Source organism: Vitis riparia, unplaced genomic scaffold (genome assembly GCF_004353265.1).
Source record: "Vitis riparia cultivar Riparia Gloire de Montpellier isolate 1030 unplaced genomic scaffold, EGFV_Vit.rip_1.0 scaffold774_pilon_pilon, whole genome shotgun sequence".
In the NCBI taxonomy this organism is placed as follows: Eukaryota; Viridiplantae; Streptophyta; class Magnoliopsida; order Vitales; family Vitaceae; genus Vitis; species Vitis riparia.
Window position 1 is genome coordinate 52,725 of NW_023269777.1, and position 18,497 is coordinate 71,221.

An 18,497-nucleotide genomic window follows, 5' to 3' on the forward strand; every position below is an offset into this window, starting at 1 on the left:
TTAATACTCAAAGCATATAGTTGAACAACTCTTGCTTGAAAGTGGTCTCTCTCTCTCTCTCTCTCTCTACTGCTTTGTTTCACTGAATATAAAACTAAGGTGTTCTCTAGTTCCTTTCTTTTCTTTTTTTTTTGGCAATGAAGTTACCTAGTAAAGAAACTGCTTTGATTGATTTTGCTTTTTTTTTTTTTTTTTTTTTCATTTATTAGATTGAAAACTAATACAGCTCTTGTCAGTTGACAAATTTTGTCTTTGTATCATTTATTGAAATCAAAGTGGGCTTCAACAATTTGTTTCCTTTCCAACATTAATTTGTCAGAATGGATCATATATTTCATGGTGGATCTGTGAAACAATATAAGCACCTTTCCTTTAAATAGGAATGGATGGAATATAAATTAAATCTAAGAACATAAAACAGGTCGGGATTAGACATCAGAGTGGCTGTTGTAAGATTTCAACATCGATCCATTTCTACTCTTGTCTTCACTGTCTCCATGAAACTCGTGCTGCTTCCACCAACTTGTATTTCTTTGTTGTAACAGTACAAGTGTTCATGCATGTCAACTTTAATATTGGAATATTATTAAGAAAGAGAGGGGGAAAAAAATCAAATCAACTCATCACAGGCTCTCTGATCTCTATAAAACCTGTCTGATGTTGGAGTTTGAACTGTTATGAGCTTCATTGTTTGTACTAAAGGAACATACCAAAACATATCCCAACTTAATGAATATAGGTTTTGTTCATGCCCTTGCTTGATTTGATTAGAAGTGATTCCTTTATATATTTGAGATCTAGATGAATTCATTCTATCATTTTTGGATAAATTTGACTAACTGAATTTATACAACTGGGCCTCCATGAATCTTAGGTGTAGTGTTGCCTCTTTAGCCTTTTAATTTCTAGGTTAAAACTTGTTGCAAACCAGTAAGGAAGTCATTTATGAATTCAGAGAGATGCTCGCTTAATAAACTGTACTATTATTCATAATGATCGAAATCCACATAGCAATAAATACAAAACAAGCCATCTTATTACATAGAGTACGATTATGGCGGGGAAAGATGACAATGAACAAACTAAAAACATGTAGTTCATAGCTTCTTGATCAGTTATATTGTTTCTTAGTTGTTGTCCCACCAGAAACTTGATTGAAGGAAGTTAACCACGTCCTTGTCCAATTGGGAAGCCTTGGTGAGAACATCAATAGAGATGGGTGGGTCTGAGCCAAAGACTGCATTTGCAGTTGTGATCACACCAGGGTTTTGGCTGCTCAGAGCAGCAATGGCGACTGCATTAGTATGCCCAACATTGAACTGGAAGTGAATGAGATCAATAGGGAACACAAACACATCACCCTTGTTTTAGGACTTTGCTAATGAGGCAGTTTTCAGGGTTGGATGTGACAAAGCCTACATAGAGGGTTCCCTCCAAGACAACTAGAATCTCAGTGGCGCGAGGGTGAGTGTGAGGAGGGTTTAGGCCATATGGGGCATAGTCAACACGAGCCAAGGAGATGCCAAGGGTGTTGAGTCCTGCAATTTGGGCAACATTTACAGGAGTGACAGCTGATCCAACTGGATTTGATGTGTTTCCTGGGATATGGAGCCCTGAAAAGAAGAAATCATCTGCCATGGCAAGCTTTGGGTCCTCGCAGAACTTTCCATTTACAAACACTGCATGAAAAGAAAAGTTCATTTATTAACATCGATCATGCAATCATTGACAATAGCCCTACGGAGAGGCAACAAAGATACATGATATATCTACATAGAAAGAATTAATGAGTGAGCTTATACATACCAGCAGCCTTGGGGTCATCAACAGCGACACAAGTGTCCTGCAGTGGGCTAGGGTCATAGGCAGAAGAAATAGAGCAAGCCAAAGCCATGAAGGCAATGGTTACAAGGAGACGAACACTTCTCATCATTGATGGGCTACTACTGCTCGGTTGAGGAGTGAGAAATCTTGCAAAAGAAACATGTCTATTTATAGGGGGAGTTCTTGTTAGTCGTTTATACCTAGAGTAAGCTTGTAAGCTTATAGAATTATAGAGTTATCAAGTCTCCAATGGATATGTTCAAGGATGGATTGTTCTTCAACAACTAAATCCATTTTTCTCTATTTTTTTTTCCTCCTTTGCTGATGTCTATACCTCTTTGAGCTGGATGTGGTCAAGCGTTCTTTACTATCACAGTTATGGCAAAGGTATTCTAAGAACTTGAATAGGATAAATGTTAATATTAGATAGCAGTTTTATTGGATGAGTCTATTTTTTTATGGATATATGATAATATGGAGCATATAGACTTGCCAAGTGTTCAATGCATTGTTTTTCTTCTTTTGTCTATGTCAAAGGTGAATCATTAAAAAACTAGACAATTTTTCCTCATCTTCTTTTCCTTTTCTTTCACTAATACTGTAATACATCTTTCACATGGAAGTTGTCAATCTCTCCCCCCCCCCTCTCTCTCTCTCTCTCTCTCTATTTGTGTATTTTTTGTAGTAAAAATAGGAATCTACACTGTTTTTCCTCTTCTTCTTTAACTTTCTTTTCTTTTTTCTTTTAACACTAATATATTTTTGACATGGAAGTCATCAACCTCTCTCTCTCTCTCTCTCTCTCTCTCTCTCTCTCTCTCTATATATATATATATATATATACTTGGAAGATACTGAATCATTTTCATTTCATATATTGAGGCAATCTAATTTTCTGCCGTGAAAAATACAGTTGATGGAGACCCTGTTGAACTGTCCCATGCAAAACTGAAAACCCGCTGGACAGTCCAAATTATACTTCTTGATAGGGTTCTACATTCAAAATCGTCCTGAGGAAAAGGCCATAGAGTGAGCTAAAGCCATGAGGCAACAGTTGTGTTAAATTGTTAGATAGAGGTCTTCAGATGAGTTCATATTTTATGGATAGATAGATAGAGCAGATAGACCAGCACAAGTATTCCATTGCCACCATATTCAAAATATTGCTTTTTAAAAAATTCTGTGAAACGAAAAAAGCATCCGAATTTGGAATGCAGTACTAGTTGTTGTTGATGGGTGAATTCTACAAGATTGGATGAGATTTCAGACACTGCATGCGCTACTCATGGAGATAGGATTGAGACAGACAGCAGATAGTAAAAGAAATAGTGCTTAACAAACTGCATTGTAATATTATTCTCAAAGTATCAATACTGAAGAGTTTCAAAACAAGCCCTCTTATCATACTATGACTGTGATGAGGGAAGATGACAAATGGTCAGATTAAATGGTTCAAATATAGCTTGTTCAATTATATATTTGGCTAGTTGTCCCACTAGAACCTTGATTGAAGGTAGTTAACCACGTTCTTGTCCAACTGGAAGGCCCTTGTGAGAACATCAGCATTGATAGGTGGATCCGATCCAAACACTGCATTTGCTATGGTGATAACACTTGGATTTTGGCTGCTCAGACCAGCAATGGCTACTGCATTAGTCTTCCCAACATTGAACTGGAAGTGAATGAGACCAATAGGAAACACAAAAACATCCCCCTTGTAAAGCACTTTGCTAATGAGGCGGTTTTCAGGGTTGGATGTGACAAAGCCAACGTAGAGGGTTCCCTCCAAGACAGTTAGGATCTCAGTAGCACGAGGGTGAGTGTGAGGAGGGTTTCGGCCATATGGTTCATAGTCAATACAAACCATGGATATGCCAAGAGTGCTGAGTCCTTTTATTTGTTCAACATTTACAGTGGTGACATTTGAGGCTACTGGGTTTGATGTGTTTCCTGACTTATCCAGGCCTGAAAAGAAGAAATCATCAGGCCACGGTCAGGTTTGGGTCCCTGCAGAACTTTCCATTCACAAAAACTGCATAAAAAAGAGAAAAGAAAGGTCATTGGTATCATCAAACCATCATCAATGGAAAGGGTAGTGAAAATAGTGATAAGATCATTGGTCACTATATATAGAAATACCAGCATCCTTGGGTTCATCAATGGCAACACAAGTGTCCTGCATTGGGCTTGGATCAGAGGCGGAGGCAAGAGAGGAAGCCAATGCCATGAGGGCAACAGTTACCAAGAAACAAACACCCTTCATTGTTAGTACTGTCTCTAACAATCACAAATCTTTGTGTTGGGGTGAGGGTGAGAAATTTTGGATGAGAAACCTGTCAATTTATAGATAGGATTCATTGAATTAGTCTTTGTTTTACCAGTAAAAAAAAAAAAAGCAAAATCTCACCAAGTCTTGAATTGTGTCAAGTAGGCCAGAATCCTTCTTCCACAACTGCCCCCATATGCAATTAATGTTTTTTTTTTTTGTAATTATGTTGAAGTGTTGAATTAGTATACTGATGGTAATCTAGAAGATTGCCTGCAGGCTTGTTTGGTTGGAAATTAATTAATTAACGTTCAATTTTTTTTCCTTCTCCATTTTTCTGAATTGGGCATGTTCAATGCCATCTATATAATCTATGCATTTCAACTTAGAAACCCATGCATTTCAATGGAACTGAGTCATTTTGTGACCAATATCTTCATTGCATTTCCTGTTAATCATGTGTTACACTTTTTTACCTTGTCAGCAATGACCGCTGGTCTTCCCTTTCTCAATCTATACATGAATAAGGATGCTGATTTCAGTCATGGTGTGAACTTTGTGGTTGCTGGCTCTACCGCCATGTCCATGTCTTCCCTCACTCATGACCACATTCTTTCAACTGTTACCAACTTGAGATACAACTTCAATGGATGTCTAAGCATATCAAATCTATTTGTGATACAGATTGTCTTTTTAGTATGATTCCATTGACCTTTTGGCTGATATATATGTAACTTTTGCTTTTATATATAGATTGTGCTGACAAGCTTGGAAGTGCTCTCTTCATGGTTGGGGAGATTGGAGGCAATGACTATAATTATGCATTCTTTCAAGGTAAATCCATGGAGGAAGTGAAGGGCATATATGGAGCCCAAAGTCGTGAAAAACACAAAGGAAGCTGTTAAGGTAGGTTTCGGCCGGAACCGATACTTCTACTTTTCGTGCTTTTAGTTGATCATAACTCTTCTATCAATTGCAGAAAGTTATTGATTATGGCGCTCAAAGAGCGGTTGTCCCTGGGAATTTCCTAATAGGCTGTTTCCCTATCTATCTTACTGGATTCCAAACCAATGACTCAGCAGCCTATGATGAACATTGACTGCCTAAAGGGGTTAAATGACTTTGCAAAGTATCACAAAGATCATCTCCAAGAAGCAATTTTCCGAATATGGTATTGAGGGGGACAGAGAGGAAGAGAGGGATGCTTAACAAAAACTGCTTTATTTTAATAATATATATGACCAAAGTCCACACCAGAAGTTACAAGTAGACCCTCTTATCATATTATGATTATAATGAGGGAATTGAACATCATAAGTATTCATTGAAGCAAGTAAATCAAAGGTTTATAGCTTCTTTTTCTATATTTTCCCACTAGAAGTGTGCTTGAAGGTATTCAACCACTTTTTTGTCCAACTGGAAGGCCTTTGCAAGGAAATCAGGATTGATGGGTGGGTTTGAACCAAAGACTGCATTGCCTATCGTGATTACACCTGGATTTTGGCTGCTTAGAGCAGCAATGGCAACTGCGTTAGTGTGCCCGACATTGAATTGGAAGTGAATGAGACCAATAGGGAACACATAAACATCCCCCTTGTTGAGGAGTTTGCTAATGAGGCGGTTTTCAGGGTTGGATGTGACAAAGCCTACGTAGAGTGTTCCCTCCAAGACAGTGATGATCTCAGTGCCACGAGGGTGAGTGTGAGGAGGGTTTTGACCATAGGGTGCATAATCGATACGAACCAGCGATATCCCAAGAGTGTTAAGTCCTGGTATTTGATCAACATTTACAGTAGTGACATTAAACCCCAGTAGATTTTCTGTGTTTCCTGGAATATTCAGCCCTTGAAAGAAGAAATCCTCGACCACTGTCAGATTTGGGTTCTTTCAGAACTTTCCATTTACAAATACTGCATTAAAAAAAAAAAAAAAGGGAGAAGAAAATATAGGTCATTAGTATCAAACCATCATCAATGGAAAGACTACTGAAAATAGTGACAAGATCATACCAGCAGCCTTGGGGTCATCAATGGCAACACAAGTGTCCTGCAGTGGGCTTGGATCAAAGGCAGAGGCAAGAGAGGAAGCCAATGCCACGAGGGCCACAGTTACCAGGAAACTAACACCTTTCTTCATTGTTAGTCAGTGAGGGGTGAGAAATTTTGCATGGGAAAGATGTTAATTTATAGACAAGAGTCAGTGAATTAGCCTTCGCACTCACCAAATCTTCAATGGGCAGTTCTTTTATTTCACTTACAAGGACAAGTCTTCAAAAGATTTTCATTTCTCCATTCTTTCCTTCACTATTTCCATGACACTTACACTTCTCCCACCATCTCCAATTTCTTTGCTGGCTCACTTGGACATTAGCTTCTTTAACCTCATTTGATGGGTTATACCTTTTTACCACACCAAGTTAAAATTAAACACGGGATGATTAATTTAGAGGATAAGCAAAATGGCATCTTTAATCTCATTCCCTTCACTAACAAGGACAAGTCTTCAAAGGGTTTTCATTTCCATTCTTTCTTCACTATTTCCATGACACTTATACTTCTCCCACACTCTCCAATTTCTTTGATCTAACAATATAAATGGCTCACTTGGGACATTTTATGAAGTAGCTACTTTAACCTCATTTGATGGGTTATATAACCCTTTTACCACACCAAGTTAAAATTAAAAATGGGAGGATTAATTTAGAGAATTAACAAAACGGCATCTTTCCATTGCTGAATTGTAAGCAGTTGTTAGAGTAATGAATTAGGTGTTAGGACTTGCCATGATGCTCATTTCTTAATGGCCAATTCTGCCAGCAGTATGCTGGAAGTAAGAGAATTTTTTTACAACTATTTTAAGTATTGCTTCTTAATCAATATTATGCATGGTTAGGTAACTTATAGCTACTTGACAACTGCATCCATTAGCATAGATATCTCAATAAGTACTTCAGAATGGACTCTAGAAAGCTAGAAACTAATTTGTTTTTCAATTGTTTCTCTTTCAAAACCCTAGGAATTTTTATGGATCTTTGCTAGAGCTCTAGCAATAGGGATCTGTGGAAGAGCAAGCTTTGCCCCCACATCTTAAGCCCTGAGATTGTTTTCGAGTTGCTGTGAGTTTCATTGTCTAAAATAATTTTCAATTTGGACTTTGTGATTCAATACTTTTGTGAAGAACATTAAAGACTTGGACCAGTGTTTTTCCTTTGGAGGTGACATAGTGTCTTTATCTCTAGCTCCTCACCTTGGCCACCAAAGGCGTATTCTTCCGAAGCTAATATGAAGAATATGATGTCATTATAGTTTGAGAAGGTATTCTGAAGCCGAACAAGGAATTGAGAAGTTCAGTTATGCTTGGCCCTTTAATTGGTTACATGTTAATCTAGAAACGATCCAACTTTTTGAGCCTTATGCAACAACTTTTAGATGATTTTTGTGACGTAGGCCTTGGAGTTTCCTATTCAACGTCACTTGATCCTCTGTCAGAAGGAAGTGGAATTATTGAAGATTCAATTGTTTACAACCATGGCATGGAGAAATATTGCTAGAAAAGCTCCAAGCTAGCAATGATGCTCGAACAAATAATGACCAAGGCCAAAACTAGTTTTGCTTTACCTTGTTTGTATGTTGGGAAAAGGAAAAGGAATTCTCTCCACAACTCATAGAACTGCTTTGGCAGTACCTAGCTTCTAGGCCACTTTCTAACAATCTAAACAAGCCTTACTCAAAATTTTTCATGGATGAATGTAGCTATTGTAAGCAGAAGAGTCATTAGAAGACTTAACGTCCTATGATCTTCAATAGAATAGTGCAACAACAACCTTTTCAATATTCTTAATAAAGTTGGTTTAATACCAGCTAACAACGTTTTTATAGGCCTTCACAATCAAATACCACAACAATTATTCCTCTATTGAATCTTGTCTCTATTGGTCAATTATGTGACTCTAGTCACTTAGATTCCTTTTCTTCTATTTCTTATTTTGTGCAAATCCCTAATCTCAAAAGTTGATTGGGAGAGGCCGTAAGCAGAGGGGATTTTATATTTTGGATGAGCTAAAAATGCTAGCAGTTGCAACTCCAAGTGTTGATTTATGACATTCTCATTTGAGTCCTTCTTTATCTAGTTTTTATTTATGGCATTCTCATTTGGGACATATTTCGGCTTCTCATTTAAGGTATTTAGTTTCTAGAGGAGCATTTAGAAATTTGTAAACGGAAGATATTTTTTATTGTAATGGTTGTAAATTAGCAAAATTTTCTACTTTACCTTTTAATAGAAGTGTTTCATATTCTTCCACACCATTTGATTTAGTTCACTCTAATATGTGGGGATCTTCTCCAATTTTTACAAAAAGAGGGTCTTGATATTATGTTTTCTTCATTGATGATTATACTCATTATTATTGGGCTTATCTGATGAAACATCATTTTGATTGTTTAAGTATTTATAATGCCCTTTAGGCCTTTGTCAAAACCCAATATTTTGCTATTATCAAGTGATTTAAGTGTGATTTGGGTGGGGCATATACTTCCAATGCATTTCGTGAATTACTTGCTTCACATGGGATTATTCACCACACTTCTTGTATTGACACTCTAGAATATAATGATGTTGTTGAGATATAGGCACATTGTTGAAACTACTCATTCTCTTTTATTGTTTACATATGTTCCTACTGAATTTTGGGTTGGGGTGGGGTGGGGGAAGCAGTTTTTATTGTAGTTCACTTAATTAGTAAAATCTCCTCATCCCACACCTCTAGTTTCTCATTGTTTGAAAGGTTGTATGACTATGCTTTTGATTGCTTTTTCTTAAAAGCGTTTGATTGTACTGAATTTTGGGGTGGGGGGAAGCAGTTTTTACTGTAGTTCACTTAATTAGTAAAATCTCCTCATCCCACACCTCTAGTTTGTCATTGTTTGAAAAGTTGTATGACTATGCTTTTGATTGTTTTTTCTTAAAAGCGTTTGATTGTACTTATTTTGTCTTTTGTCCTTGTGCAAAGCATAATAAACTATCTCCTCATTTTGTTATTTATGTTTTTCTTGGATATGATGAAGGCCAAAAGGGATATTGTTGCTTTGATCTAGTTAGTCATAAATTATATGTATTTCATCATGTTTTCTTCCTTGAGCATATACATTTCATTTCCATTCCTACTTATTAGTCTCATAATGTGTCTAAGTTTGAATTTGTTCACATTGATCCTTTCTTAGATGATACAAATAGCTTTCTTACAGATTTTGGTACTTTGGTTCTTGATTGTCATGTTCTTTCCTCTCCTCCTATAACTACTCTAGCACCTTTTAAGACTGTTAATCCTCCTCCACATACTTCTCAATGTCCTCGTAAGTATACTCAATTACCAGATTTTGTTTATTCTTCTTATTTTGATTCTTTTTAGTTGAGAATCTAGATTACTCCATATGACTTTAAAAACCATTATAGAATAAAAATCTAGGGTTTAAATGTTCAAACCTGCGATCTGAATGTTCTAGATTGATTTTCATCCGATGAATACTTTGAAACCACTGTGGTCATAGTAGAATTGTCTATTCAAGAATCTTTCACCCGATCTCTCTCTCCATGGGTCTTGGTATAAAAGAAGGGTGAACTTCTCTTTCTCTCTCTAGAAGGTAGATAGGGTTCCTTTTCTGGAATTTTAAAAAACTTAACAATAATGCTAAAACCTTAAGGGGGTTTACAGAGGCTTCCCTACGAGGTTAAGTGACTTGAGCCTAAATTGAGTTTGGATCCCCTAATCCAGCCCACTTGGGTCCTAACTAATTAATTAACTCTTATAGGTTCCAATTAATTAATTAGTCCATTTTAGAAAAACTATTCATGAGTGCAGCCTTGCGTTTTTACTAAAACGTTCTTATGCACATTTATTTGATACTAGGTTTCTCTATGGCCAAACCTTTTTCAAACAATCCATTGGTAGATTTTCTTATGAAATGCCCTTGATTGATTATATTGTATGTATTCAATTCTTTTCCTTTGTTTTTGTTAGAAAGTACTTTTCTTTTCTTGAGACTTGGTGCATATCTTAAACGGTTTCAAGTTTAATTTGCTAATGAGTGTGTTTTTACTTGGGCACCAATGGCAGCTGGTCTTCCCTTTCTCAATCCATACAAGAATAAGGATGTTGATTTCAGTCATGGTGTTAACTTTGCAGTTTCTTTCTCTACCATCATGCCCACAACTTCCCCCACCCATGACCACATAATTCTGTCATCTGTCACCATAGTTCACTTGAGATACAACTCCAATGAATGTCTAGGCATCTCGGATAAAGGTAATGGGATATTTAACTTGCTTAAGTAAGACTCATCCATTGATCTTTTAGCTGATATGGAACTTGTGCTTTATAGACTGTGCAAAGAAGCTTGCTCCTTCATGGTTGGGATATTGAAGGCAATGACTATAATTGCAATGCAATTTTCTCTTATTTTGTAATTTTTAAATTGGTGTTTAATAAAATTTAATACGTATTACTTAATAACTTAAGTAGACTTTAAGTTTAACTATTATTAAGTTGTTAACTTAAAAATTATTAATATTTATTTTTTATTGTAAGTATCGAGTTTTTCGTGTAAAATTAACTTAAAATATAATTTTGTAAAATTAAATCATTAAATTGACATATTTAACCTCATTAATTCTAACTAATATTTATTTCATTGATTTTAATTCATATTTATTTTTATTAATTTTAAACAATATATTTATTTATAAAAAATCATATTTAAAATATTTTACCCATATAAGATGACCATAAAATATTTATTATAAAAAAAAAAAAATGAGTCATTGATATGAAATTATAATGGTAATATATACTCTTATTAGTATGGAAATATAAAGTAAAAATGATTTGAAATTAAGAATAAGTGAATTATTTTAACATATTACTTAAAATTCAAAATAACTTTAAATTATAATATTAATTTATTTTATCAGTTACATTTAATTTATTTAATGACTTAATTAAGTTATTAAGTCATATTAAGTGAATAAGTTGATTTTTCAAACAACCTCTAAATATAATAATGTCAATCATTTTTCATGAACCGGTTGTCAATAGATAGCCAACTACTTGTGCCTTACAGTACGTAGTTGAAAAATCCTTGGTAAGTTCTAGGTTGCCTCAGATTGATGAAAATTTGGGATAAATTTAAAGATTTGGAAAAAATTGGAGATTTTCTGCTATGCTCATTGGGCTTGCCTCAGTTACAAAAGCTTTGACTATTATTCTAATTTACAGTCTTGAGATAATGTTCTGGTGAGAATCAAGAAACCCTTCCCATGAAAAAATACCAATTAATTAGATAAAGTCTTGAGATTAGCCTATTTTAATTTATATGGTAGGCAGATAGACTCTCTAAGTCTTCAATGGATAGCATTTTTCTACCGTAAAGATTGAACCATTCTTAAACAACTACACCCATTTCTCATCCTTTTTTCCACAACTCATGCTCTAGACTTCAGAGTGGATTCTACGTAATCTTCGGGTTTTAGGACTTCTTCCAGGGTAAAGCTAAGGAGTAATCTGTGGACAGACAATATATACTCAGTTTGTGATTAGTGTCATGACCCATTAGATCATTATGAGAAGCTGGGGTCTGAAGTTTGTTCCATGACTGCAAATGTACTTTCCTCCCACTTGTTATCAGCATGGAGTATATGAAGAAAACTTCAGATGAAGCAAAATGGCATCTTTCCATTTCTGAAATGTAAGAAGTTGTAGCATTAGGACTTGCCTAATGTTCCTTTTATTTATCACCAATTCTGCCATAGCAGTATGCTCGAAGGAACAGTATAGAAGTTTCTGGACAACTTGTTAAGTATTGCTTCTTAGTCAATATGATGCATATCCTGTATACAATCAATTGAGCAGCTGGGATTTTTCATCCAGATCTTTTTTTACAAGCGAAATCTAGCTCAAAGAGTTGGATAAGATTTTTTGAGACAAAGAAAGAGGCTAATCCAGGATATTGTATAGAGATGGAGACAGAAAAAGATGGTTTAACAGACAAACTGCTTTATTTTAATATTAGGACCAAAGTCCACATCCAAAGAGCTACAAAATAAACCCTCTTACTACGTTATGGTTACGATGAGGGAACATAACAAATGCTTACTTAAAAAACAACTAAGAAAACCAATGGTTCATAGCTTCTAGAGCTATATATTTTGCTAGTGGTTGTCCCACTAGAACCTTGACTGAAGGTAGCTAACCACTTTCTTGTCCAACTGGAAGGCCCTTGTGAGAACATCAGGATTGATGGGTGGATCTGATCCAAATACTGCATTGGCTATGGTGATAACACCTGGATTTTGGCTGCTCAGACCAGCAATGGCTACTGCCTTAGTCTTCCCAACATTGAATTGGAAGTGAATGAGACCAATAGGAAACACAAAAACATCCCCCTTGTTGAGTACTTTGCTAATGAGGCGGTTTTCGGTGTTGGATGTGACAAACCCAACGTAGAGGGTTCCCTCCAAGACAGTTAGGATCTCGGTGGCACGAGGGTGAGTGTGAGGAGGGTTTTGGCCATATGGTTCATAGTCAATACGAACCATGGATATGCCAAGAGTGTTGAGTCCCTTTATTTTGTCAACATTTACAGTAGTGACATTTGACCGTACTTGATTTGATGTGTTTCCTGGCTTATCCAGGCCTGAAAAGAAGAAATCCTCAGCGACGGTCAGGTTTGGGTCCTTGCAGAACTTTCCATTCACAAATACTGCATAAGAAGGGATAAAGAAATTAAAGAAAGATCACTACTATCAAACTCATCATATCAATAAAAAGAGTAGCTCTGAAAATAGCTATAAGATCAATGAGTTACTAAAGAAATACCAGCATCCTTGGGCTCATCAATGGCAACACAGGTGTCCTGCAGTGGGCTTGGATCAGAGGCAAAGGCAAGAGAGGAAACCAATGCCACGAGGGCAACAGTTACCAGGAAACTAACACCCTTCTTCATTGTTAAGAGTAGTATCTCCAACAATCACAAATCTTTGTGTTGAGAACTTGAGGTGAGGGGTGAGAAATTTTGGATGGGAAACATGTCAATTTATAGACAGGAGTCCTTGAATTAGTCTTTTGTTTTACCAGCATACGCCATGCATAAACTAACCAAGTCTTCAATGAATAGTTCTTTTTTTTTAACTTTCAATGATGAATGGTTCTTCTACAACTACTCCCAGTTGTTTTTTCTTTTCCCGGTTACTTATCTAGAAGATTGTGTGCAAAAACTAAACTCCAGCTGTGTTAGACATCTTCAACTTAGTATAAATCTGCTTGTAGAGGAAGTGTCTTACAAAGATCTAGTCTCAGAAGGCTATACCGAAATGAAGTCAAAGTATTCAGGTTGCATTAATTAGTAGCATATAATACGGCAGAGCTTCTTATTTTCCCAGTACCCAAATTTTGAAAACCCTTAAAAGTGGTTTATGGACAATCAAATAGAAGATTGTAGAGTAAGTGCAGGCTAAGACTAGACAATAACTCTTGTTCTTCTTTATATTTCTTTTCTAAATCTTGTTGAAGTGAAGATCCTTGTATTCATATGCAACTGGTAAATGAATTTAGTAAACCAACCAATGACCATGCACTTGAATTAGCATGTATGCATTGCCCTGGTCAGTTTTCAAAACATAGACACGATCATCTCTCTCCCTTGCTGCATTGCCTTAGTCAATTTTCAAGGCCTGAATGCATGGAAAATTATGTACCAATAGAAAACCTCCAGAGGTTTTAGCATTCTTGGAGTCACCTTCTTTCTTTAACTGCTTCTGATCATCAATTGCCAAAGTCAAATTTTGGGTGCTCCCATTTGTCTTTTTCAATTTTGTAATTATGTTGAATTGTTTAATTAGTACTGATCTAGAAGATTTCCAGCCGGCTTCTCTAATTGGAAATTTCAACATAACCATGTCATTTTCATGAGCTTACATTTTGATTTATCTAGCATATTAAGTTGGACGATGTATCTAAGAAAATAAAATTACATCATTTAGGAAATAAAAAACCCGAACTTGTGTCAATCTACTATATTTTGATATTATTAATTTGGAATATATTTTTTTTACTAACAAGTTAAAATTGAAGGCGAAGTCATAAATTTAACTTTTTTTTAAAAAAAAAATTATAAACCCTTCTTGTTGAGTCATCATAATACAATAAAAAATTCATAGTATCGAGAACCTTTGACTTTATAGTAATATGAACAAAAACAAAATAAACCTTTGACTTTAAAGTGATATGAACAAAAACAAAACAAATGTTAATATTTTGTAGCAAAAGTTATTGTTTCACACCAATATCCTAAAGAAAAAATTTTCTCATATAAAATACTCATTTGAATATGATCATGTCTTTTCAAGAAGATTCATTTGAGATCACTAATCTTGTTATTTCTCAAAATAAAATAACACCAAAATTAAGATATTCGAAATTTTTATTAGGTTTAAAACAAAAGAACTTGCCAAATCCAAGTAACTATAAATCCTAAATACCATGAAACAAAAGAAAGCTAACTGCAGACAAGAATAATAGATAAACAAATAAAGAAACAAACATCTCTTTTTCATTTTTCTTTTTCCTTTTTTCTCTTTTTTAATTAATTAATTAATTTTTTATTATTATTATTTTGTACTACTTCACTTTAAGAATAAATATATAGAAAATGGCTACCTATGTGGATGATGTTGGATTGTAAAGTTTAAATTAGTTTTGTTGCGTTTCTCTTGGGATGTTGGGGGGAGAATTTTTTATTTTTTCTTAAGAATGATGAGTTTACCCCCATTATATATTTAACATTATTATGTTTTTAGGGTCTTTTTAGAGGATGCAACTGCAATTGAGAAGAGTTTTTTTAGAGTTTCATCATTATACTCCTCTTTTCTTTGACTAGTGGATTCTTGAGTGTTGATGCACTTTGTCAATGTAGGGATCACATTGATTGTTGAACCATGTTAACAATCTCGTGTTTAATTTTCTACTCATATGTATGCATGATTTGGTTAACAGATAAAACTAAGATTTTTTGTTGTTCGCTAATCATGAAAAATTTGTAAAGTAGTTTTGATTATTTTCACACTCTTCCACCCCATCTTTTGCATAGTAATTAAATTGAGAAAGACAATTAAATATGCTAAGAGTGAAATAATAAACATATGATTTTATTATTATTATTATTATTATTATTATTATTATTATTATTATAAAATAATAGTATTTGTGAGAGTTTCTTAAACACGAAAAATAGTATTTGAAGGTAAATAAATGCAATTTTTGAGAATGATCTTATGATATAATTCTTATATATGAGCCCCACATTCCCAAACATCATTTACCCTTCATGTTCTCTCTCTCTCTCTCTCTCTCTCAAATATTGTAAACCCTCCATTTTGTCCATTTAGCACATGTCTTTAAATTCATTTTTAGTGCTTCACAGTAGTTCCTTGGTAGCCCATTGCTATTCATACTACTTACATTTTTTGAGCCACCTCGGAGACTTTGGTTGAGGGATTTATCTAGTTTAACATTATGACCTTGGCTACCCTTCAAGTTTAGATTAGACTTCACTTAGGTACACTTTAGGTTGGACTTAGTTAGGCCCACCTAGTCTCACCCTAGGCCCGTATAGGTACACTTGGCCCATTAGGCATCACCATAGGCCTATTTAGGACACTTAGTTCACTTAGGCCCACTTAGGCACACTTTGTCCATTAATGTAGACTTAGACACCATCCTAAACATCCTAGACACCTCGTAGCTTGCACACATTCACCCGAGGTTACCTTAGGCATGTTCAGAATTAGTCACTTGGACACTTCTTTTGGCATAGTTCACTTAGGCATGTTCTTGATTTTATTTTTCCAAGATAAGATGAGTATTGACATGACTATATATTGCATGAAATGAATTTTTTATTTTTATTTTTGAAGGTTTGAGTTTGACATTTAAATTATTATAATATGTTGCATCAATTTAATTTTTTTCTATTTTTTTCCTAATTGCATATGTCCAATATTTATTTTTATGCCCTTATCAATTTATTTGTTTTTTACTCAATTATTTATTCATTTTTTAATTCCATGAATTGACATCTTGGATTCTATAGCTGTGTGATTTGATTTTCTACTTTTGATTTTATTCTACTCCCAATTATGTGATTTTTCTCTTAACTTTATTTTATTTTTTATTTTTATTTTTATTTTTAATTTTACATTAGACTGGGAGCCATCAAGGAGAGGGGATCACAGCTGAAGAGGAGCAGCTTGCAAGGTGGGGGGACCATATACAGTGCGTAGAGAAAAAAAATGGGAGAAGAAAGGGGAAAAGCAGATGCCGAGAAAACAACAGACTGACCTCTCATCAAACCTAAGCCCAATCTCCAAGTCACTCACCTCAAAGATTCTCATCTATTCACTGTGTAAAATTTCTTCACATCTGCTGAATCAATGGGCTTCACCCACCAAGGAACAAAAGGAGAACACTATCAGGCACAGGAATCGACAAAGAGGCCCAGATTCTCTTCCAAGAGCCATCCTTAAGTGAAAAAAGACAACATACTACTGGATATGGGCTGCTGCTGCTGTTGTTAGTACTGCTGCTTGTAGTGCTCGGATACCGTTATCTCCTCTGAAGATTGAAACTAGAGTTAAATGAGTTACGGGCCAATTTTCTGCTTGATGAGCTTCCAGAAGCAACTTAAGAAGAAAACTAAGCTATTGGAATGACAGGAACTGCCGAGGTTTTCCTATTCGATCCATGTAAGTGGCGGCATGGGCTGTAAGCCAGTCTTTGGCCGAAGAGAAGCTGCCATGTTACCCATTGGATTATTAGCGGGAGCCATACGGAATGCTTCTGGGAATGAAGTGGCGGTGGCATCTCAGAATTCCCCAGGAATACACCTCCATCAGAATTTTGGAGATCAATTTTCTTCAAGGATAACCGACATGTTGGGGTGAGATCAGACTCTGCTATGGATGCCATTCAACAAAGAAACCAGCCACAAGAGGTCTCTCTCACACACTCAGCACGCTGCCAAAGAATGGGAAGGCTACCAATCGGTCCTAGAGAGGAATGAGGGCTGATCGTATTGTTCTTTGAGTGGAGAAGACACAGCACTTTGGGAGCATTCAGCACGCACCCTTGAGGAATCCCGGACATTCGGCCTGCATTCTTAATCCAACCGCACCACATAAGGGCAGCGATCTGAATGAATTCACGCACCATTCACTCATTCTAAATAAGCAATCTACCACATTTTTAGTTTAAATGTATTTGTTGACTTTAATTCTTTAGTTTAAATAATCTTGTTAAATAAAGTTTGTGATTTTAATTCTAGTTAGTTTGTTTTTTAGTTTAAATGTATTTGTTGATTTTAATTCTTTAGTTTAAATAATTATGTTAAATAAAGTTCGTGTTTTTAATTCTAGTTAGTTTGATTTTAATTTGTTTTTAGTTTAAATACATCTGTTGATCTTAATTCTTTAGTTTAAGTAATTATATCAAATAAAGTTTGTGTTTTTAATTCTAGTTGGTTTAGTTTTAATTTGTTTTTAGTTTAAATGCATTTACCGATCTTAATTCATTAGTTCAAATAATTGTGCCAAATAAAGTTGTGTTTTTTTTTTAATTGTAGTTAATTTGGTTTTAATTCGTTTAGGCTTTAATGCATTTGTTGATTTATTTCATTAGTTCAAATAATCTTATTAAATAGAGTTTAATTTTAATTTAGTTTGAATTTAATTTATTTTATAATTGGAATGCGTTCATGATTTTAATTCAATTGTTTCATTAACCCTCTTAGATAAATTCCATGTTTTTAATTTCAACTTTAGTTTAGTTTTGATTTGTTGATTTATTTATTTGTTCTAGTTTAAATATATTTGTAATTTCAAATTTGATAGTTTAGCCAATCTTATTAGATGATGTTGATGTTTTTTAATTCTAATTTAATCTAGTATATTATTTCTTAGTTTGAATGTGTTCATGCGTTTCTGATTTCATTAATTTTGATTTTAATCCATTTATATCCAATTTTGTAGTTGATTATAATTTTGGTTAATTAATCTAGTCAATCACATGTTGTTATTTTCATATTTTTAGTATGACATATTTTGGTTTTGATTTATTAATATTTAGTTTGAGTTTTTTTTTAGGAATTTTGGGTAGTCAATATTCTAGTCAATTGCATGTTATTGTTTCCATATTTTCAAATTTGCTAAACTTTGTTTTTTTGATTTATCATATTTTGTTAGAGTGTTAATTTACTTTAATTGATCCCATATTATTATCTCCATATGTTTGTTGTTAACCCTTGATTGATTTTTATCTTAATTCATGTGCTTCACGAAATCTAGATGTCAGTTTTGGTTA

At 34.6% G+C, this 18,497-nt stretch overlaps 1 protein-coding gene and 4 pseudogenes across 1 annotated transcript; 1 reads left to right on the top strand and 4 right to left on the bottom strand.

The window, feature by feature from the left end:
- Window positions 1-1,127: 1,127 nt before the first annotated feature.
- On the bottom strand, window positions 1,128-1,933 carry LOC117910527 (annotated as a pseudogene).
- A 1,386-nt stretch (window positions 1,934-3,319) lies between these two features.
- Window positions 3,320-4,087, bottom strand: LOC117910547 (annotated as a pseudogene).
- A 489-nt stretch (window positions 4,088-4,576) lies between these two features.
- On the top strand, window positions 4,577-5,189 carry LOC117910537 (annotated as a pseudogene).
- A 275-nt stretch (window positions 5,190-5,464) lies between these two features.
- On the bottom strand, window positions 5,465-6,226 carry LOC117910546 (annotated as a pseudogene).
- Window positions 6,227-12,120: 5,894 nt separating this feature from the next.
- On the bottom strand, window positions 12,121-13,135 carry LOC117910540 (germin-like protein subfamily 1 member 13). The gene is made up of 2 exons (XM_034824643.1): window positions 12,963-13,135; window positions 12,121-12,846 (listed from the first exon to the last, which is right to left on the bottom strand). The coding sequence occupies exons 1-2, from the start codon at window positions 13,087-13,089 to the stop codon at window positions 12,311-12,313; spliced, it is 663 nt and encodes a 220-aa protein (XP_034680534.1). The 5' UTR covers window positions 13,090-13,135; the 3' UTR covers window positions 12,121-12,310.
- Window positions 13,136-18,497: the final 5,362 nt, after the last annotated feature.